The sequence below is a fragment of the Thermobia domestica genome, chromosome 3 (assembly GCF_964235325.1).
Source record: "Thermobia domestica chromosome 3, izTheDome1.hap1.1, whole genome shotgun sequence".
Lineage (NCBI taxonomy): Eukaryota > Metazoa > Arthropoda > Insecta > Zygentoma > Lepismatidae > Thermobia > Thermobia domestica.
Genome location: NC_137456.1, coordinates 255,195,224 through 255,219,527, shown reverse-complemented (window position 1 = coordinate 255,219,527; position 24,304 = coordinate 255,195,224). Strand labels below are relative to the sequence as shown.

Sequence of the window (24,304 nt, the reverse complement as noted above, 5' to 3'; positions counted from 1 at the left end):
ATATGCATTGACCTCACCACTTGAACATTCCTTTTAACCTCTGTCCCTTATCTAGTTATCTCCTTTGTTTTGGACAAAGAACCAAAAAGAAAAATCAAATCAGTCGGCATTCTCATTCGCTTCAATGTTGAAAGTCATACTAAAATATGAGATGCTTACTTATAAATAACTTACACTACAGAAAAACATTACACTTGCGTTGGGCGAAAGAAGTTTTCGTACATTACTTATCATAATTTGTACACTAAGTAATTAATTCCCATTGATTATGGCGACATAGAACAAATGCATAGCATCCATTAAATAATTTGGTATTATTATTATTTTCAAAGCATCTTAATATTGAGCCGTCTTGTTTAATTAGCAATAAAAGAAGAGAGCAGAAGTTTTTTATTACTTGTGAAATAATTATTCTCTCTGTCGTTTGCATCCCGATCGTTTGAGAAAAATTAGATGCTGAATACTATGAGCAAGAACTATTTGCTACCGATACTGGTTCTCCCGCTCGATTATCTTCTGATCTTGTCTTTAGTACGTCTAGTTTCCTAATGCTCTTGGCCATTTGCAATTCTGTAGAATCCTTCTGGTACAATGTTAACAAGCGATACTAGCGGCCTCCAGGAAAACGGAGTCGGCGCTTGATGGACCGATACTACTAACTAAAGCATGGGGAAATGAAATAAAATTCAGTGATTCTTTGTAAATAAATCGTTCAGAAGTATTTTCCTTTAAAAAATTCAACTGTAGTTTAATCCCTAAAATGCTACTTCATAGAGAAATTCCAAAGTTTATCACAGAGCCAGTGTTACAATCTCCTGATTACTAACCATCAGGTAAGATCCCGAAATGATACAAGTTGGTCGCGGCAGTAATGTTATTTTGTGTAAAAGTGGTAGTTACTCCCGTGACCAGGTTGTGTCATCCCATTATCTTATCTGATATTTAGTAATCAGAGAGATATCAGGAATTTATGGAGCTGGTCTATAAAGACTCCATTCAGTGAGTTCAGTCACTGAATACCAAATTTTATCGCAGATTTATATATTTTCTTCGTCAAAATATTCTTAACCATTTCCGAGAAAATTATTTTGTAGGAATTATGCAGAACAGTAAATCAGTGGTGACGTGAATTTTGAACAGGATATAAGCCTACTAGTTAATACTGTACATTCATATCCAATCTCAAAACCAACAATATTAATTTAGCACCAACTACAGGATAGTAGCGTTAAGTTACTTCAACTACATTTAAATTTATTTTAAGGCTTTGAAACATCCGAGGCTCAGAGAATATAAATGAGGGAAATGAGTCAATTGGGCCATAAACATTTCGCTAGTGAACTAAGGAAGAATCTTGGTAAACTCCTAAGTCGAAATATTTGCCCACGAGGATCGATCACATCATCTTCCTAATCTGAAGTATTGTTCTGCCGCTAAGCTCAAATGCACATAGTTGATCGTACTTTTGTTTTTGTATTCATATGCAGTTTTATTAACTACCTACGTAAACTACATTTTTTTTTTTTTTTTTTGTAAATTAAACTGTTACAAACTGGTATTGATCAATGCTTCTATGTGTTACAGCTGTCAAGCACACAAGTGAAATTAGCTATTTTAACAAGACAATATAAACGAAGCGCTGTTTTTGAAATGTATAATCTTCCACCTTTTCTGAAATAATACTGTCCGTTCTACCGTTTAACACAACATAAATTAATTTGCTTTGTCACGTAATAATACTTGTTTATTAAAAGTTTTAGAAAAGTAACGAGAGTGTATAGTTTATACAAATGTTTGAAGTATCATATTTAATGTTTTTCCTTTGTTGTGAGAGTGAGGAAAATCATTACAATAAATAGAGTAAGTTCAGTTTACTTTTAATAGAGTTTCCACTAGTCTGTTTGTGAAAACCTAACATAGCAGTATGCATATAAGCTTGTTTCGAAAGTACAGCTAAAGTTCTGGTAGCTCTGCCTTCGTATGTAATAAGCAAATCCCTAAAATAACTAGCATCATGATATAAGTGCAAATTTCACGCCGTGATTAAGTAACTACTTATATTAGAATGGAAATGAATTGTATAAATGTGCCCTAGTTGTTTGAGGTAGTAAATTCTTAATATTTTCGCTGCACACACACACACACACACACACACACACACACACACATACATACATATATATATATATATATATATATATATATATATATATATATATATATATATATATATATATATATATATATATATATAATTTATGTGAATCAAGTTTTTCATTCATTGGAGATGGCCCCCTCAAAATTTTCTTGGGCCCTTCGTTGGCCCCCCCTCCCTGAAAAATATTCTAGCTATGCTACTGAGTGAGCGTGATGTCGAAATGATATTGTGAGTGTGAGGTCGAGTGAGCGTGATGTCGAAATGATGTGAGTGTGCGGTAGAGTGAGCGTGATGTCGAAATGATGTGAGTGTGAGGTCGAGTGAGTGTGATGTCGAAGGGATGTTGTGATCGTGAAGTCGAGTGAGCGTGATGTCGAAATGATTTTGTGAGTGTGAAGTCGAGTGAGCGTGATGTCGACATGATTTTGTGAGTGTGAAGTCGAGTGAGCGTGATGTCGACATGATGTTGTGATCGTGAGTTCGAGTGAGTGTGATGTCGAAATGATCTTGTGAGTGTGAGTTTGAGTGAGCCTGATGTCGAAAGGATATTGTGATCGCGATGTCGAAAGGATGTGATCATGAGGTCGAGTCAGCGTAATGTCAAAATGATGTTGTGAGCGTGAGTTCGAATGAGCATGAGGTCGGAAGATGTCGTGAACGTGTGTTTAAGTGAGTTTAGTCCAAAGTGGGCACCTTAGGTTGGGTTACCGCGGATCGTCGCTGCGGGGCCGCCAATTTTTGGCGAAATGTCGTTAGTTGCTCATTGGTGATCCATCGACGCTTACGGCATGGGGAAGCCAAAGTGAATAAAAGTCAGAAGCTCCCGACATGGAACACAGCCTCTGTTGATGAGCTGACCATGTCCCTGGCCAAGCTAGACCACCAAACATAGCAATTTTCATCCCTTAGACCGTGGACTATTTGCCCCCCAAATACGCACAGAAAGAAACAGGTTGGCGCGGGGCCGACTGATACATTTCAAAGTTGAATATTGCACAGCTCTGATAGTTTCAATTGAGATACGGTTGCGAGATTAGAAGAGAATACGATGTCATTTTATACGAATACCATAACAGTTACCACAGATATCGTTGGAACATTGAAGAATGTGTTTTCTGTGTTCGTACTTATTACGAAACGAAGTCAGCCATTAAAGTGCAGCGATTGTTCAGACATTTCATTGTTTACGAATCATTACACTAAAGGTCCATTGTAACTGATGCAGTGTTCTTATGAAATGGCATCCTATCCACTTTCCATCCTCCAGCCGCAACCCACTCCAAGCTATCGCACCTGCGCAATATTTACCTTCATAATGTGTCAGTCGGCTCCGTGCCACCCAGTACATTAGAGTGAAACTAATAATTCTCGTATGCTTACGTGGGAGCTAATGACTGTACTCACAAAACATATTTACTTAGCAGAACAATATTATCATTCTAGAAAATTCAGCTATCTTATTTCTCTTTAAAGAATTAGTAAATTGTAAAAATGCAAATGAAATCTTTGAGTTTTATGTCCCACGGTTATGCCGCTTAGGCTAAAAAGACGGTGATGATGAGATATGAATGAAACGGTGGAATGAAGAAAGTGGGAGGAAACGGGAGAACTCCGAGAAAAACCCGATGTTTGTTCACACAAAGTTCACTTGGTGCGATGCTCGGATTGAACCAGGGACCCCATACACCAGAAGTAAACGCTCTACCACTGAGTCACCGCAATATTTGCAATTAATTTGCAAATTCGTAGTTGCAATAACGAATATTTGCAATTATGAATGCCCATTTCTATCTGTAACTTGCGCTTCCTTGCTCGCTGCTCACTCATGCCCTACCCTCAGGATGGGAACCACTAATAGGTGATTATAATATGCTGAAAATGAAATGGATAGTATTCGAATACCAGAAATAACAGGAGAAAACGAAATAGTAAATATTCGTGTTTTAGTACTTCAGTACCACTTGATTTATTCCCTCTACTGGACCAATAATAAGTAATACTGTGGCTGTTAAATAAACGTTATATAAATCGCCAAGACAAAACTATAATTAAAAATATGAGTTGTTTGGTTGGTTCAATACTCCGGCAGCTTAACTTGTACTTAGAAAAATAAGGACAACTTCGATCCAACTTCTGTAGAAATGTCATTACATGGCCTACATACGTTAAGAAACGAGGAAGTGACTGGAATAAAAATGGAATTATTTTGAAACGAGTCAAGATAAATTGGAAGACGCTCTTTAAATGGAATATCTGCAAAACGTACATATATTTCGTTTAGATTTCTTTAAAGTATGAGGAAATATGAATCATGACTTTGGTTTTTAATAATCTTTTTTGAGCTGGAAAAATATCAGGGAAGTACCTCGCTTAACGCCCACTATTTATCACGATGTTATGCAAGGCAAATTGAAGATTGCAGTTACAACATTGCGTACTCACTACTCCGTGAAAGAAACACGGCAACATCGCGCAGCGCAGACATGCCGGCCGTATGACAAGCTATGGTTGACGGTGTCGTCTGTCATGTGATTTGTTTACAATTTTTTTCCCACAAGTTCCCGGTGCTAACAGTAGAAGTAGTTTAAAAGTTAAAATATGCAGCAAGTTCCTTGCAGTTCCTGTCAGAGTTATTGACAAGTTGACAAGGGCGAGTGAGTGAGTGTGTGTGATGTTTACTTGGTAAGACATAAATATTAAGACATTGATTACAATATGTTATTCAGTTATTTGTTCTACTTTTTATTCTAGGAATGTGCAGAGCTAATCAATTATGTTAAGTCCTTTTAATTTTAATTGTGTTACTAGACAGGTGCAATATAAACATACGATAGGATAAATAATATGTTACTGAAAATGCAAATGTACGCTCAGCGGCATGTCATGCTTTACTGGAAAGATTTCTCTTAAAATAATAACAGTAGATGAGTGGTAATCTTGTTGATGGATACAGTGTCAATTTGTTTTTCTATTGTGGACCAGTGAAGATAGGTCGGTCGAGTTCAAATATAACTCTGAAGTAAGAGGCGGCTAACCGATGTGGTGCATATTAAGAATACAGGGACACTTAGTTATTGATAAAGGCTCTTCCCTGAGCTTATCTTCACTTGTTTTAAATTTTAGTGTATAATTTAAAGATAATGAAGAATATATAGAATGTAGAAATTAGGCCAAATAGTATCTAAAAGCGATATATGAACTAAAATTTAGGGTTAAGTGTTGTATCGCCTGACTAATTTTTGGAAATTTACCTTGTGGATTGGAGAATTTATTTTGGGTGGTGAAGAAGAGTGAGTGAAAGTCAAGTAAAGGAAATAGTTGAAGTTAAAAAAGTGTTGTTGGCTGCTTTTGATGTAAGTGGCATTGCATATGGAGGCGGAAGGGACTATTTGGCGAAGAGGTACACTTACTATGGTTTAGTAGCGGGAAATGGCACGTATATGTCAAGATTGTGACATATATCGTTTGAGTTTTATAGAACTATACACAAATAACGAGTGTCAGTTGTTGAAATTGTGTGAAAGACACGGTGTACTGTTTACAAGTGAAGCGTTACTCCTTGCTCACGCTCATACTCACCGACGCTAACGCGCCTGCTCCCCTTGGACGCCTTATGCTTGGGCCCACCCGCTTCACCGAGCCTTGACTCGGTTAGATAGCATTAGTGCTTTTTATTGGCCTCCTATTACAGGTTGGTTTATGTTTTGTACACTGTATTTTTTATGTCATACATCCAGACGCTGTATTAGACGCAAATAATAATTTTGTTCCAAATTATAAAAGTTTACACGCTTGTGTTTTGAAGGTGACTGGCTTGAAGCTGAACATAACCTAGCCTAACGTAACGTAATGTAATTTAACCAAATGTAGTACATTTTGGTGCTTTCTTTTTCGATTTTCTTGTGATCCGGTGATACAGCATAATTGCCAATAATTGTTTTCAAGACTTTCTCTGTATCTGTAGTATATAAATTTGGATGCCTCACAATTATGACGTCATAAACTGCGGATCCAAATTTCTGGTCCCTAAGAAGGGCTTTGGAAATAGTTATTAGTTTATTTGATAGCATTTGTTGATATTACATGGCTCATTTTCCATATTTTAGTTAGTATTTTTCATTGTCTTTAATTTATTCAGTAAATTAAAAAAAAAAAAAAAAAGTGGGGAAAGCTTTGCGAAGAGCATTAAGGAACTTTTTATGTACAACAACTTATAGGTCCCAGGCCGCTTCTTTCCTTTCCTTTCCCCGGATTGTATGCTCGCCGAGGGACGTCATCCCTCAAATCGTGAAGGGCTAAATGGCCTTAGATGTCAAAAGCTCAGAAATCTAAATCCTAAATCCCTACAGACGTGTTAAGCCATATATAAACATAAAAATAACGTTAAGAAGTTGGGAGGAAGAAGATTATCTAAAGTAGGTTCTAATATCTATCGTAAGAAGCGTTGCCAACGTATTCAACAGAGATTATCATATGTAGCACTTGAAAATTATAGTGTTTCTCGTAAAATTATCGTACTTCTTGTTTCCAGTCACACTTTTCGATTATTACTATAGGCCTATTTTTACAATAATAATAATCTGTTTGGAAGACGAGATCAGAGTTCAGTTCCTTGCCGATTGTAAAGACTCATCTGCTACAAGTAGCTGGTATTTCTTGGCCGAGTTTTTGGCGCGCGTCGTCCTACATTTGATTCCTGGTGCGGATATCTGGTAAGGCACAAGACCTAGAATGATTTATCTCCAATTTAAATAGTAGATCATCTATCATAGAACATTTGTTGAAAAGGAAAGTTAAATTGCAAAAATCATCCACCCAAGCTTATGGTAATATAACCAACATACGGTATGTGAGCAGAATTTTGATATCCATAAGAACATGAAAAGCACAATATTATGTTTCATTTATGAGTTTGAGATGCGATAAACGTAAAACATATTCTTTGTACTTTATTAATTTTATTTGAATTGTGTTACTAACATTTTTGAAACATTATTGGTATAATATTTGGAATAAATTTGTTACTTGGGTTCCAGAATTCAGACCCCTTACGCCACGCAGTGAATAGCATTTGTATCAATTTTTGAGTATCTACAGACACAGAGTTATTAATTTACGTATTACTAGGATACATTATTGTATATTTTCCTGTTATTGTACACCAGTTATCATACATCGTATGGGAGTCAAGATTATCGTATTATTCGGTAATTATCGTACATGTTGGCAACGCTGATCGTTAGACTGAAGTGATTACACCCATACGCCTGGTATGCAGATGTACCCAAAGAGTACGAATGGTGCCGCCCTTGCAGCTTCTGCTTCCCAGTCCTCAGTGGGTACTCACATGTTTCCATTCATTCTAACTTCCACATTCTCCGCTTTCTGGAAGAATAATCCCTTATGCAAGAATTTGTAGTAAAAGTAAACGGTAGAAACTATAATAGTAATAATAATCAGGTACAAAGTTGCAATACATTGTCAACTTAAAAGATATGTTTATTTGGCTCTTCATGCTGTAAATACCTCCGTAAAACATTCTGCATCCTTTTATCCCTGGCGCTTGCCCAAATAATTGCGTACACATTGAATAATATGCGTGCGATCTGATGTGACCCCCTTAAGGGAAAAATAAAACTCTGACAGTTGGCAGAATTACTTAGCTTGTCATATTCTTTCATGCCAAATTTCAGGATAATCTTAAATGATTCATCTAACATGGAATGTCTCAGGATGATAGTACGCTTTCAGTAGGTTGGCGGTAATGCTTACAAATACATCGTGGTCCTAACTGCTTTCTGGTTGATAAACTGTATTGTGAGGTGTGTCGTTGTATGAATCTAAATAACCTATATCACAATTTGTAATAACTTGTTGATCTACGTACAATTTCGTAACTAGGCACATCTTACAGAAAGCGTTCTTATGCCAAACACATCACAGTGTATTCACCAGACAGTAGATGGTGTTTACTGTTAGACAGCCAACCTACCAGAAGCGTACTATCATACTATCAACAGCACCAATGTTCGCATATTCTTAATTTGTATGGTCTTCTAATGATTTGCCTTGAAATACGTACAGAAAACTACGAACATTTGTACAAAGCGTTGTAAATATAAGTGGATATGGTATAATGCATCCGCTTCTTCTGGGCTAGTATCTCTGCATCTAGGACACTGCAAGTAAAAGTAACAAAAATAATGCCATCCTCATCCTAAACTATGTGCTACTTCTCTAACTTCTCTTACTTTGGCTTCCATAATTCTCAGTGCGGCACGAAATCGAATTTTATGTATATAATTTGAAAAAACTCCTGACTATACTACTACTATTTTTCGTTACTGTCTTCGTAATTTCTGCCTAAGTTGTGAAAATCGTTATTCCACTAAACCAAATCTAACACGTAAACGATACCTGTAATTTCCCATTGGACAAATTTAAAGTTACCAGCACTTTACTGATATTGATTAATTCTCACTTTATAATAATAATAATAAATCTTTTGTGATGTGTGCATGTTTTAGTTCAAAGTGACTGCACGTATTCGAAAATAAATCGGGCTATTAAAAAAAAACTGTTAAAAGTATTTTTTCATTTCTTGATTCTCAGCTATTTGATAAACTTCCCTTGGCTCTTTCTTGTGAACCATTGTGAAAAAAAAAAGGCTTAAAATCCGAAGACTCTTAAATCGAACTATACATGGAGCAAAATTAGAAACGAATTGACAGTTGAACTGTATTAAGGTGGGAAGCTACGTCATGTGGGTATTAAGGTCGCCGAGAGGGGGGCCAAACATTAACATCAGGGTGGTAATTACAGTGAAGGGTTTCTGTAAAAAGGTACAAAAACACATTGTTACCGGCTTGTACCACATGATTAAAAATGTCAACAGAGGTGGAAGGAGCCCAACGGATGCCTTAGCTGAATACTCATGACATGGTAACAGGGCAATACGTGCTTCTCTAAATGTCAGTTCATCCCTCTCCGCTGATCTGGTGGCTAACCGTGCATCTTTGATGCGCGTAGTCCCGGGGTCGATTCCTGGTGGAGAGCAAAAAATTTCACAATCATTCACTTACATTACTCATCCGTCTCCTTTAGCATAAAGGCAGGGCTGGATTAACCCATCTCGAGGCCCGGATTAGAAAAAATAAGTGACCCCTTCTGACTTCACTTAATACATTTCACTGAAAATAGAATAGGAAAGTTAAGGGAATATGTTCATATTTTTGGTCATATTCCATTATGATGGTGATTGTATCTTCATGATTCTTTTTAGATGACCAGTTGAGATTTTGATCAGACGCAGGCCCGGGATCTACCTGTAGGTCCGGGGCTATAGCACACCTAAGTTCCCCTTTAATCCGGCCCTGCATAAAGGGCATAGCAGTGGGACATTGAACTAAAAAATAATAATTTTATTTCCAAATGTTACTTCGTTTTTTTTTTTTTTTTAATTCTATAAAAAGAAAAACAACTCATGTAGTATAGCTGAACCTAACACTCATGAGTACAACAGATTGAGGCGTCAATTAAAAGCACTTTATCGAAATAATTTTTAAAAGGATTTTTGATTACAATATAAATTTCCATTGTTCGCTCGGTCTATTTCGAAACTACTCGTGAAGCGTCAATGAACATTTTGAATAATACTTATTTTTATATTTATCAGTTATATAAGAAAGTGAAAAAACAACTATTTTTTTCTTATATTAACAATTCTATAGGTTCGAAATCAGGACTTTGAGTAGCTTTGTGGTTAGTGCACAAGCACGGTGAGCCGGAGATGAAATACCGGGCACCAATCTCAGGCTATATATAAGGTCGGGGTTCCTACTCATTTGGTCAGAACCAATTAATTACCTGCCTTTTCCGGATTACTACTCACAATTTTCCAGTTCATTCTATAGACAGTTAACACAAATGTAGCCGCACAAGGGATGTATAAATAATGTAAAAAGGTAACATAAGAAGAACTGCGTGGAGTCCTTTATTCCGAATTGTATTTAACAGATCCTAATATAGCGAGCAAAACCTTAAAATATTCCTTTGCAAGAACACGGGGATACCAATTACCAATATTTTTCCAGTGCTGTAAATCTCTGCTGGCAAAACTTATCTGATTTTGAGTTTAGCATTCCTTTCAGAAGCCAGTTTATATGAGAGTAGACTACTGATTAACGTGGAATCCGAACAACATAAGCTACCTCTGGGAATAGAACCTGGTTTTCCCACGCCAAAGGTATGTACCTAACCACTTAGCCACGAGGGAATTCTACAAAAATTATCGTTTTATTATTGAGGTATTCTAAATTCTCCTTCCTCTTGCTACAGTAATGTTCACAAACTTCTTGAGCTCTTTTTTTTTTCCCGCTAGGTCGTAATGTATATACAGGCGTAATTAGTATTATTTCCAAAACAAAAATACTGAAGCTAACAATCCATTTTGTCCTGTAAGCCCTGCTTGAATATAATAATAAAAGTGGATATTTGGAATCAGGAGTCGGCATCTCTTTCAAGCATATCTTACAAGAAATGTCTGATGTAGTAGAATGGGAGTTTAAAGCAACATGTTCGGAGTAGGTAAAATTATCCACTCTTAAGCCTTGACTTTTCCAACTTCACACATACACACACACACACACTGTATATATATTAATATGGTAATACTGTCACTATATTGTAACAAAAGAATATCATTATTCAGGAAATTATTGTCATAACAAATGCCCCCTCTTGAATATTTTTTGAAATTCTTTTTCTCCCGTCTGGAAGTCAAACAACCCATAGGACAAAAGAATGGATGTAATTTTCCAGCCCCTTGTAGTTTGTTTAGTAAAATTAATTGGCTACACAAATCTTCCAAAAACCTCCCGTTTTTAGTTGGGACATACTAGTTTTTGCAAGTTGATTTTCTTTCTTCAATCTAAGGAACGAAAACCGGGACAAACAGGCGTCCCGAAGGCCGTTTTCGGGACAGTCAATTATTTCATTGAAAACCGGGCAGTCCCGGAAATCTGGGACTTTTTTTTTTTTTTTTTTTTTGACAACTCTAGCCGGAGACCTCGAATTCAATTCTTCATCCAGTCGTGCATTTTTCTCTTTCCTTGATTATCATTCAATACTTACCTTATCTCTTTCCATCTTTTTATATATATCGTTTACAACTATGTCTGGAGGGTGAACGAATTTTCGATACTTTTTTTTTTTTTTTGCCTCCAATCTTATCGCTAGGAAAAGGTCTGGATGTGTTTTAGATTAGTGATTATTGTTCCGCTATGAACTATAATAAATACCTTTAATTATGATTTGGTGCTACGTCTACTTTGTTATTATATTTATTATTATTATTATTTGTGTGTGTGTGTGTGTGTGTGAACCAATAATAGAAGACAAAATTCTCTCAAGCCTATAGTTAGCAACATCTTCGGTTTCTGGTGGGTGCCCATCTGGTTCGAATCATACGTAAGCTGTAGATCCAAGTCTTATATAGCCTTGATGCTGCCAAAGGGACGTTAAACTTCAAATTTACAACAATAACCACAAATCTTGACAGACGAACAACATATTTTCAAAAGCATCAATACCATATTCGTATGTTGAATCTAGTGGAACTCTGTTTAAGATTTCTCACCTCCATTTTTTTTCCAGGTTTTTAAATTAAACAAACAAACAAACAAAAACCTAAAAATATATATCTGGCTATTACAAATATGTAGATAAATAAAAATGTTACTGAAGAGTCAGCCAGGAATTACTTTTTGGGCGATCTAAGATGTGTTTATAGCTTTTAACGCACCATTGCACGTCACTTTATTTGTTTTCCATGTTGCGCTGTTGCCCACTGGGTGGTGCGCCGTTTATCTTATGTATTTATTTGTTTGTTTACTTTTTGTTTCACATGCGCTACTGGATATGTTTGGTTGTTAAGTTATTTACTTTTCTTTTTCCCCTGTACTAAATATCAAATATTACTGTTCTCGATTGACGGAAATTATTTCATAATTAATTCATAGGCTTTTTTTCAATATCCTATGAATGTTCAATAACCTTACGGCATGTTGGATTAGGGCAGAAGTTCTTGTTTCGGGGTAAAGTCAGCTGGTTAATAATCAAATTAGTCTGTAGAACACATGAAAAAAATTAAACTGCTCGTTTAGATCATACGCTAAAACGGCACCAATGTTTTGCTCGGCGAGTTCTGAGGATATGAATTTTTGCATTCACAGCTGAATAGACAAATAAGTTTGATAATTTCAGATTTTTTTTTCTTCTTAACAAAGCTTCCTCAAGGTCTAATAAACGTGGGTAAAAACATTTTCTCTCAGATCGATAGCTGCCGAAAGAGAGAAAAACCCGTTTCTGAAAGCCTTAGCTTGTTGATGGTGTTAATGGATTAACGTTTAGCGTACCTTAATATAAAGCTATATGAAACATATATTATCTACAGCTTAACATGAAATCCAAACAGCATGAACTCACCAGAAATCGAATCCAGGTCTCCCGCGCCAAGGACTCATATGGTAACTGAATAGACACGAAGGAACGCTTTCTTAGCTTAAAGAATTAAATGTTGCTGAAGATAATGTGTGTGATGAAGGCAATGAAGTGTTGCCGAAACTATACACAGATTAACAATAATTAGTGTTTGCATTGGCCAGACTTTATTTTTATTCGAAGTTTCTCAAGCGGTTGAGAAATTGTGCATGAATTTATACACACACACTATCTGAATAGTTATCGTACTATATACACACACTGCTCATTGTGGCACAGTATAAGAACTTTCAGCATTTAAAATGCGTTGTTTGCTGAACGATTCGTGAATACGAATATTTAGATGTATATATTGTGTTATAATATCTCAAACTGTTTGACCCAGGTATAATAGTTCGTAAGTTAGGATGTTGTGAAACTGATTTTTCTACTTTTGTTCAGCTTTTGTCTCTGAAAAGATCTGTTCTACTCAATATGTATTACAACTTTCTCTTTTCATTTGTAATAACACTGGTCGGCATGAAACTGCTCCACGAGGGTGAAAGGGTGTACCGGATAGATTTCGAGACGCTGATTACAAATATCTCATCAAGAAAGTTCCAGCACGTAGGCTTCTTTTTTTTTTTTTTTGGCGGGATGCTCTTTCCATAATTGACAGAAAAATCGTGTTTTTCTTATTTAATATGTGTTTTCCGTGTTTGGAGTGCATAGTTCTGAATTTTTAGAGGGTGAAAGGATGTACCGGATAGATTTCGAGAAGTTGATTACGAATATCTCATCAAGAAAGTTCCAGCACGTAAGTTTTTTTTTTTTTTTTGGCGGGATGCTGTTTCCATAATTGACCGAAAAATCGTATTTAATATGTTTTCCGTGTTTGGAGCATAGATGTTCATTTTACTTCGACCTCACTCACCCTCGCCCTCACAGTAGCAGTTGGCCCTCGCCCTCGTTCACCCTCGCCCTCGCGAATGGAATTGTCCATCGCCCTCGCGCGCCCTCACCCTCGCTGTCGAAACTTGTCCTCGCCCTCGCGCACCCTCGTCCTCGCCGTCGAAGCTTGTCCTTGCCCTCGCGCACCCTCGCCCTCGCGGCCAAAACTTGTCCTCACCCTCGCGCACCCTCGCCCTCTTCGTCGAAGCTTTTCCTCGCCCTCGCGCACCCTCACTCTCGCTGTCGAAGCTTCTCCTCGCCCTCGCACACCCTCGCCCTTTTCGTCGAAGCTTTTCCTTGCCCTCGCGCACCCTCACCCTCGCCATCGAAGCTTGTCCTCGCCCTCGCGATAGGAGTTGTCCATTATCCTCGCTCGCCCTCGCCTTTGTGCTCAAAACTTTTCCTCGCCCTCGCGCACCCTCGCCCTCATATCATTGAGGGTGAGGAGGCCTCGAGAGGGCCTCCTTCGTGAGGATCAGAGCATCAATTATTCAACCTATTTGTTGAATTATTTCCTTATCGTCAGTGGCGGATCCAGGGGGGCGATCGGGGCGATCGCTCTCCCCCCCCCCAGAAGAGGAAATTTCTTAATTTTATATATACAAATAAAACGCATCTTAGAGTTTGGAGCTCTTAAAAGTAGCTCTAAGTAGCAGTATTACAACCCACCACCCCCACCAGGAGTCCGTTCTGGATCCGCCCTTGCTTAACATACGTCCTAAAGAAAGGAAACTAAACATATCATCGTATAACTTACTGTGGAACACCTAAAATAAAACAACTGTTACAATAGAGATCTCGGTCGATAGCGGCGTTTACATCATTTATCAACAGTATCCAATGCCTTTACTTCAAAATGTTCCTTGAACTACGATGCAAGCATAAGTATTCAGACACACAAGGGCGGCTCTCATGAGGGTGAGGGTGAAACCAAGGTTTGATGAGTGGCGGTAGAATGACTGCCGCGGACTATCTGTCAGAATTTGACAGTCAACACGTTGGCCATCCCTGATGTATGTAGCGTAACTGAGGAATTTGAACAAATTCAAAGGGAAAGATCTAAAGAGCTTAATTTTGAAACTCCGTCAGCAAACAAATAAAATACTTCAGAACACTCCTTTTCATTCTATGAACCTTAATACATACAAAAACTTTATATTTCCAAATGAAACTATATAGCGACATTAATGGGTCATTTCAAAAGAGTGGGGGGTAACTGTCCCCCTTTGCCCCCCCTAATCGCCGCCCATGCTATGATGTGTGGCACATTTGTGCGAAATTAATAATAATATGATTAAACTGTTTACCCCCAACAAAATTTTGCTCGTTTTGCTGAAGTGGCTTTTCCTAAGTTTTATACGTTTCATATATCCTACAGTTTTTTTCAGGCCTTTTTTTTTATTTGTCCAAATTTATATTTCTCCTTTTACCACACAATCGTTCAATACTTGCACTATAATATTTACAATCAGTATATCATCCTGTAACGTATTTTATTCCTAATAAAAATCATTGAACAACACAACATACAAACCCTATCTCACTGCTTGCACGCGAACCTTTGGTGCATGGGGTCCTGGGGACAATTCCGAGTGAGAGAACATTGAACGACAGTGGATCGAATTCCGCGTTAAACCTATAGGTCGTCCACTTCTTATATAGCCTCGCCGACGAAAGAGGACGCTAAACGGCAATCAGTCAACAGTTGTAAATTTCGGCTGCATAAACAACTTATGTCTTGTGGAACTTATTAAATTTATGTTGTTAAAGCAGCTCTTTTAAAGTATTAACGTGTCAGATATTTCTATTTAAGGACAAGAAAAAACATATTATTTATTTTGTAACTAAATGATAGCTCTACCCACGTAGATTATAAAAGCAGAAACAATGAAAATCGATACAATAGTGACTGACATTATTTTAACGAATATCGATTCAGATAATAGTTTGGGCTGTCACAAAACTATGAAAAGTTAAAAATTCCGATTAATTGTAACAACTTCATCAGTGGTGGACATTGGAGGAGGATGTATGCTATTAATCAGCCCATTTCATGGGCATCCAAACTCACGAGCCCAACGCTCGCTAACTCGGCATTCGCGCTCAACCGTTCTCGGGTTCAATAATTAAGCGCTACCCCGAGCGCCAATGAAATAAGTCAGCGCGAGTCTAACTGAGGGAAGTGAGCCCGAGCACGATTCCCAAAGGAATAAATGAGCGAGAGCCCAGTTGAAAAAATGAGCCCGAGTCCGACAGAGTCCAGAGCAAAATGGCCATCTATGAACCAAAGTCATTCCATCAAGTCTTTCTCCATCTGATCTACTGCATTCTGATGGTTCTCTCATTGATTGTGTTTGTTCAGATATCAGCGCTCTTGTCATTTACTGCTGAATGACGTGAGTGACTGTCTGTCTGTCTACCAACACTCTGTAAACATGACAGTGTAGTAGACACTTCTTATCTAAAACGTCTCTAACACAGGGAGGGCAACAATGAGGCACACTTACTTCTTAATGTAGCGCTATTTCTACCCGGAAACTTTCATGGGAAAAATCAAATATTATTCTTATTTGCATTATTATTTTTAATAATTATGTACGTACACACGAGAAATTGTCTACTGCAATTAATTGAAAGGAAAAATACGATTAATGTATAACCTTGCTATGACACTAACTTTTCATCTAGGGGACATGGCAGATGATATTTTAAATTTTGGTAACACTTGGTATTTTGGTATTTTAAATTTTGGTAGTAACACTTGGCCCTCACCCTCGTTCACCCTCGCCCTCTTCGTCGAAGCTTGTCCTCGCCCTCGCGCATCCTCACCCTCGCTGCCGAAACTTGTCCTCGCCCTCGCGCACCCTCGCCCTCTTCGTCGAAGCTTTTCCTCGCCCTCGCGCACCATCGCCCTCACTGCCGAAACTTGTCCTCGCCCTCGCGCACCCTCGCCCTCGCCCTCGCGCACCCTCACCCTCGCCATCGAAGCTTGTCCTCGCCCTCGCGCACCCTCGCCCTCGCGGCCAAAACTTGTCCTCGCCCTCGCGCACCCTCGCCCTCGCGTCACTGTGGGCGAGGGAACTTGAGGGTGAGGATGCCCTCGAGAGGGCCACCCTCGCGAGGGTGAACATCTCTGGTTTGGAGTGCATAATTCTGAATTTTTGTCTTAATACAAGAACTGTTACTAGGCTATATTCCAGGAACATTCTTTTCTCTAGCACAAGACCCCCCGGAAATGTACCCCCTCCCCTTTGGTTGCAAAGATTTTTTTGTCGTTCCACACTGCATACACTAAAACCTAGGCGTTATTGACGGAGAAAGGTTTCGTAATCAACTTGCGATCATTCGTCAGCTCCCTTTTGTCTAGACGACAGACAGATTGTTGAACAAAAGGCGCCAAGAAATACAGCACGTTGTCGCGTGAAACAAATATTTCAGTTTCGAGTTTATCTTCGTGTTAGAAGGTGGTTTTGCTCTGTGTCTGTGTATACCGTAGGTGAAAAATATTTCTGCGTGACACCCTACCATCTGTACTTCGGGTGTAAAATCGGCGACCAAGATCGCGTTTGGGTTCCGAAATAAAGTTGTAACTCGTGTGCGCGTACTCTCACAGGATGGTTGAAAGGTTCACATCAATCGATGCCGTTCGCTGTACGTATGGTTTGGCGCGAGCCCCGTGATCATGTTTCAGACTGTTACTTCTATCTGACTAATATAAAAGGTTTCTCAAAAATCATGAAGCATAAAATACAGTATCCTAACTTGGATTCCGCGAGGAGACCTGTGAAACATGATGTTTGCCTGTGCCCGTACCACCTGACTCATACACCTTGTGCAATGTTTCATCCGATAAAGAACCTGCTGCTTGTGAGGATGTTGCACAATCTTCGAGTACACAGTCAGATCCCAATTATGCTCTAGTGCCTAACACTAATGAACCACATGTGATAAGTCAGGAAGAGCTCAATGATCTGATCAGAGACTTAAACCTTCCCAAGTCTAAGGCCCTGTTGCTTTCATCACGACTTCAACAATGGAATCTACTAAACCAGGATGTGAATATATCGATGTATAGGAAAAGAAGGGTGAGCCTAGTTGCTAATTTTACAAAGGATGGTGATTTGGTGTATTGCAGTGACATTCCATCGCTTATGGGACAACTGAAGTTGAACTACAACACTGAAGATTGGAGGCTATTCGTAGATTCCTCTAGGATAAGTCTCAAGGCAGTGTTACTACATAATGGCAATGAAAAGCTCTATTGCTCATGCTGTACATATGAAAGAAACATATGAGAACATGCGAAACCTATTGCAGAAAGTAAAGTACGAACAGTTCTAGTGGTCTGTATGCGCTGACCTTAAGGTTATTGCCATCCTCACCGGTTTATAAGAAGGTTACACAAAGCACTGCAGCTTCTTGTGTCATTGGGATAGTCGAGCTAAAGATCCGTACACCATCACAAAATGGCCGCCAAGGAAGCAACTGGTCCTAGGGGAGATGAACGTGGCTAATGAACGTCTTGTGGATCCGGAGAAAATATTCTTACCACCCCTTCGTATCAAATTAGGGCTCACGAAGGTTTTCGTCAAGGCCCTGAATCGGGATGGTGAAGCATTTAATCATCTCTGAAAGCTATTCCCAAGATTCAGCGAGGCCAAGGTGAAAGAAGGTATTTTTACGGAACCTCAAATCAGAGACGTTTTCAAGGATACTGCATTTTCTTCTAAGCTTAATGAAGTGGAAAGTGAGGCTTGGGAGGCCTTTTGAGAAGTGTACAGTAACTTTCTATGGAATCATAAGTCACCTGCTTACAAAGACATTGTGGGCAGGTTAATTACTTCATTTCGTAACATGGGATATTATATGTCCCTAAAGTTACACTTCCTGCATTGCCACCTGGACTTCTTCCCTGAAATGTACAGCTTGGGGGAGGTCTCTTACGAACACGGGGAAAGGTTTCACCAGCAAATAACTTTCATGGAGACGCGCTACCTTGGTAAATGGAGTGTGAATATGTTGGCAGACTTCTGTTGGAATGACACGCGAGACATCCTGTAGTGATTACAAGAGGAGTAGGAAAACCAAGTGACACGTTAGTGTTAAACTTTAACTTTTTATGCAATTTTATCTGCATAATTTATATTGATATTTAAATTATAACGTGCAAATTATTATGGGTGGAGAATAGCATCTTTGGGCGGATATTGAAACACTCCCCTCCTCCCTGAAAACTGGTACATCCTGGAGAAAAACGGGTTATGGATTCGAACTCAGGAGCTCGAAACCTATAGGAATCACCTATTTTCGTTCGTGGGAGCGAAAAAAAGTTTCATTTTGCCGACCAGTGTAATCAGCTCTGAAAGTATAATGGTTTTTATTTTTCGCAGACTGTGTATTAGGTTAAAGAAGAAAGTACAAAATTTTACAAGATTTATTGTATTTCTTCGTACAGTTCCAGATACAACACGTTATTATTTTTACATTGAAACATGCAATCAATAATAGGCAAAAACTAGTAAAACAGAATATAAACGAAAACATAAAACAACAATATACATAATAATATCTACTTACAAGTTACTTTTGTAGATATGAATCTGAAAAATCTTTAAGGAAAGAGATATCTATGGTAGATGGAAATTTGTTAAGTAGGTAGCGTATGATTTCGATTAATGAGTGACGTTTCGATTCTTTGAAATGGGGGTTTTGGTACATAGAAAAAAAGCGTTTCTGCGTAGTTCAAATGGGTACTTGGAAATTAAGTGTGAGAAACAGAGCGTGAAAGTTTAATTTTTCCATTGACATCTTCCTTCTTTGTAACAGTTGTATTCTGTTAAATTTAAATACTTGCAACTGATTTGTATTTTTCTTTTATTTACAGGTATCAGGATGGTGTATGAAAGATTGTATATTCTGCCTCTGGTCGTCTTTATTATTTTTCCGTCTACGTTTCTGACAACGTAAGTTAGATTTTAGTTGTCTTTATTCTTATTTTAATATTAGAACTTGTACGTGTGGAGCACAGATTCTCGTTCGAAACTGTGGTCCTGTCATGTAGACTTTATGTTGGGCAAGTTTCATAAGTAGAATAATTATTGGACATGTCACATAGGACACTATTATCATGTATCACCAAATATTAAAATTAACCATTATTAATTTATATTTAAGAAATGCTTGAAGTATAATTTAACGTTGTCTCTCCTGTAGTTTAATAGGATGATATTGAAATATTAAGTCCAGTGTTAGTGGCAATAATATTATGATAATAATAATTATTATTATTATAATCGTAAATAATTTATTTTGTATACGAGGAGCAGTCAAAAAGTTCCCTGAATTTCGTTGTAACTATTAATAACCACAATATAGGCACACATTCACTTAATCTCCTTCCAAATAGGCTCCTTGAAAACATACACACTTGTTCTACCGCTCCTGCCATTACTGGAAACAATGCTCAAAGTCCTGCTTTTTTATATTCGAAAATTTAGCCGTCGTGTTGGTTTGGGTGTCTTCTACGGTGGCAAAACGGCTCGCAGAAACTATCATTTCCCTCCTCTTCCAGTCTCCCTATTCACCGGATTTAGCACCAGCAGATTTCTGGCTCTTCCCCAAGCTCAAAAAGGGCCTCAAAGGTAACCGTTTTGCCACCATATAAAACATCCAAACCAACGCGACAGCTGAACTTCGGAACATACCAAAATAGTTCTTTCAGCATTGTTTCCAGTAATGGCAGGAGCGGTGAAACAAATGTGTATGTGTTCAAGGAGCCTATTTTGAAGGCGATTAAGTGAATGTGTACCTATATTGTGGTTATTAATAGTTACAACGAAATTCCGGAAACTTTTTGAGTGCCCTTCGTATAGTTATGGGTACTGGTGAAAAATTACCTACATAATAGGTTCAGTATGTGAAATGTATTTAGGGATAGTTATAGCTACGCTAGAACTGCGTTCGGATGGATATATATCGCCCAATAAAATGCTAAATTTTCGTCTGTTAAAATTTTTTGTTTGTTTGTTTATTGAGCGTTCCTTTTCAGCAACGAGGCTACATGATACAAGCATTTACAGTTTAAGGTGGAGTCTGAACCACTGTTACGTATACAAGCGTTTAATCTCTTCCACTTGAATCAAATCCGGGGCTACGTACGCCAAAGGCACTCGCAGCAGCCATTAGACCAGAGGGGAGGACTCGTCTGGTAAGAGTCGTAGTTGTAGGTAAAAATGCAAGGAAAGTATGGACGTGAAAAATAGAATGAAGAGCAGGTAGATGGGTGCATTTTTAGATATTATTCTAGTTTTTTTTTTTTTTTTTAAGTTCCTAGTGCACGAGATTTTCGGGTTTGATTCCCGGTGGTAGGACCTTGAAATTTGAATGCATTACGGCGGTTCGATTTCCACCTTACATTGTGACTCCACGTCTCACATAGCCTTGGTGCTGAAGGGGGAAGCTCAACTCCAACCAACCAAGCAATTCTGGTATTTTGCGAGTCTCACACAACGTGTGCCGAAGTTCATCATTTCGTAAAACATTCATAACTAGCAGTTACAGAAGGCACGTAGATCCGTATGCCGGTCATTCTTGCACTATAAATGAGAAAAATACGAAGCTTAGTACATACGTTCAAATGATGATCTAATATGACTTGGATGTGTGATATCTAGTATTTTAGCTTCCTGGGTAAAGACAAACACCGTATTTTTTGCAGTATAATTGATTTCGCTGATTTGTTCTACTTTTTTAGGCACACACTGCACCATCTTGTAGAGATTTTGTCGCTTTTTGTAGGAGAAAATTCCAACAATATGTTCCATAGTTTTGCCATCAAAGTGAAATAGGGTTTTTCGATGGCGTTTTCTTATAAGATCTTTGAACGAAAGGCAGGGATGATGATGTAGGTGCTTTTGAAGTTTCCAAAATGTCAGAAAAAGTTGACGAGAAAGCTAAAGTTGGTGTTGTAATTTCAAATGCCTTGAAAATAATTGCGGGCGACTTTCTGCGTGAATTTTACTATTTTTTTTTTCCTGTTTATTTTTATATTGAATTGAAAAGGGCATACTATAAGAGATATACGAAATTTTCTTGGAACCTTTGCATATTTTTCGAATAAATGGACAAAACAGCAGATATTGGTCAGCTGTGTCCATACCACGCGTTTTCTGGATATAATCTACATACTCGTGATTTCATTTTTATCTTTCAGTTTCAATCATTCTTAATTGCTAATAAAACTCCAACTGACCAAAGCAGTATATATATTTTAAGATTATATATTATGCGTTAAGCCGAAACTGTAACACAAATATATAATCTTAAAATATATATACTGCTTTGGTCGGGAATTCGTGTTACTATCCGGTTCAAAGTCTCTTGTCGTCGCGAATTCTGTCGAGGAATTTGAAGCTTAAAATATACAAAACAATAATTATGCCTGTTGTTCTGTATGGCTGCGAAACATGGTCACTTACTCTGAGGGAAGAACATAGACTGAAAGTATTTGAGAACAAGATCCTGAGACGAATATTCGGACCCAAGAGGAACGGGAGTGGGGAATGGCGGAAACTTCATAACGAGGAACTACATAATTTATATGGTCTACCCAACATTGTTAGGGTCGTCAAGTCTAGAAGGCTTAGGTGGGCGGGTCATGTAGCTAGAATGGAAGAAAGTAGAAACGCTTTCAAAGTCTTGACTGGAAGACTAATTGGAAAACGACCATTAGGAAGACCTAGGCGCAGATGGGAGGACAATATTAAGATGGATCTCGCATAGATTGGAATAGAAAGTAGAAACTGGACGCAGTTAGCTAAGAATAGAAGTCAGTGGAAAGCTTTTGTGAACACGGCATTGAACCTCCGGGTTCCATAGGCCATAGAGTTAGTTAGTTAGTTTATACTGCTTTGGTCGGTTGGAGTTTTATTAGCAATTTTGAATTTTCCAAAGCTGTAATGAATAATTCACAACCATTCTTGCAGAATACATAGTTGAAATTATATTTATAGATGTATTATTCACCCATGATTAGAGATGCAAGGGATCTGGAAATAAAAGACTTAAAAAAAGATAACGATTTTTTTTCCAGCGGCTTCCATAGTTCCGTAGAATTCATGATTCTCAAATTAGAATAGAAAGCGTAATAAGAAGGTGTATCGAAGAATGGGCAGTCTTAATATTTGCATAATCGGTATCTCAGAGATCCCAAATATGAGGTCGTTTTTCTCGTGTCCCCATTGGACGGATATGTTTAAAATTAGTTTCATTGGATTCAGGGTCCTTAAATTAGTATAAAAAGCGCAGCTGGAAATTTATCTAACCAAGAGTGGGCAATTTTTACTTGTAGCGTGATCCTCAGTTCTTTCTGAATGTACTAGAAGTTCATTGAGACTATGTATAACATTTATTGAGGCTGCTAAAGATCGAAGGGTCAGACATTTAAAATATTGCCCACTTCAAAAATCTTGATATGATATAACAGCAAAGAAAGAAGGAATTCAGAAAATAAGGATGTCAAACTAACAACACACCTAAAATTGCTGTTTATACTTTGATTTTGTATGCTTTTTATGCTTTGAAGCTCGGGATGAAATGTTTTCCGAACAGAGGACAAGATGTAAGCAAGATTTTATAGTAAAACAAAAATGGTTTTGTTTCTGTTTCTTGCTTTTTAGCATTTTTTCCTTGCCTTCTAGATTGAATTTAGGCAACCAATAAAACGCATACGTCAAAATACTTTCAAGTACTTGGTGAAATGTTTAGATAACCAAAGCAACACTTGGGTTATGTGGGTTGCATGACTTACGCTTGCAGGTTTCAATTGCAATGCCAGTTTGAAAGCCAGTTAAGACAGTCAGACGTATTTAACATGGGACTCACAAATACTCTGTTGTAAACGCACTTTTTGAATTGTAGAATTCATTACAAGAAAAGAAAAGTGGTACTTGAACAAGAAAGTAATGGAAAGTCAAAAACAGCAAAGATTTTTATTTTTTCAAAAATCCGGCTTTTTCCCTTCCCAGAAGACCCTGCTCTTTTGCATCTCTACCCATGATAGAATTTCCCTATCACGTCTAAATATCTGAAATTTCCCATCACATCTGAATAAATATATTCACAAATAATATTACTGGTATATCATCACAATCCAGAATATCAATATTTAGGCCTACATTAATCCCAAATGCTGGTAAGTGTGGACGGTAACTGGATAATTCTTCTGATATCGGGAAGTCTTCTGTGTCCGGAATACTATCAGCGATTTCTACATCACTTCTTTTGTATCACTAAAATATAATTCCATATCAGTTCATCATCCGAATCTTCGGCGTACACAATTTCAGTAGTTTCTTCGATTGACATGTACTTTTTATTCTTCATACTGACTTCTTTATATCAGAGTCTACCACGGAACTACACATCTAAGCTACGTCACCTGCTGATAGAATATTTAGAAAACAGACCTTAAAGTAAAAAATAACATTTATTTGTCATCTCTGAGAACTAGGCCTAACTAGAACATCGAGCGTGCTTTTTAGTGAGCTTTGGTATATGCTATACATATATCAATTCAAGTCCAAGCAAGATCAGATATGGGAGTGAATGTATTAAAATAATCATTAAATTTGGCACAACTTTAGGTTCAAATTGGAAGTAGCCAATAAAATTTAAGTCTGAGAAATAATAACTAGCTAACTTTGTGGCTTAAGGAAC

General features: G+C 37.8%; 1 protein-coding gene across 1 annotated transcript in view; it reads left to right on the top strand.

Moving 5' to 3' along the window:
- Window positions 1-4,615: 4,615 nt before the first annotated feature.
- LOC145681026 (DNA damage-regulated autophagy modulator protein 2-like) overlaps window positions 4,616-24,304 on the top strand; it is a 64,400-nt gene continuing 44,711 nt past the window's right edge. The window contains exons 1-2 of the mRNA XM_081752326.1: window positions 4,616-4,840; window positions 19,473-19,551. Of these exons, the coding sequence (XP_081608452.1) occupies window positions 19,481-19,551 (71 nt within the window). The 5' untranslated portion in view covers window positions 4,616-4,840; window positions 19,473-19,480. The remainder of the gene's footprint in view (window positions 4,841-19,472; window positions 19,552-24,304) is intronic.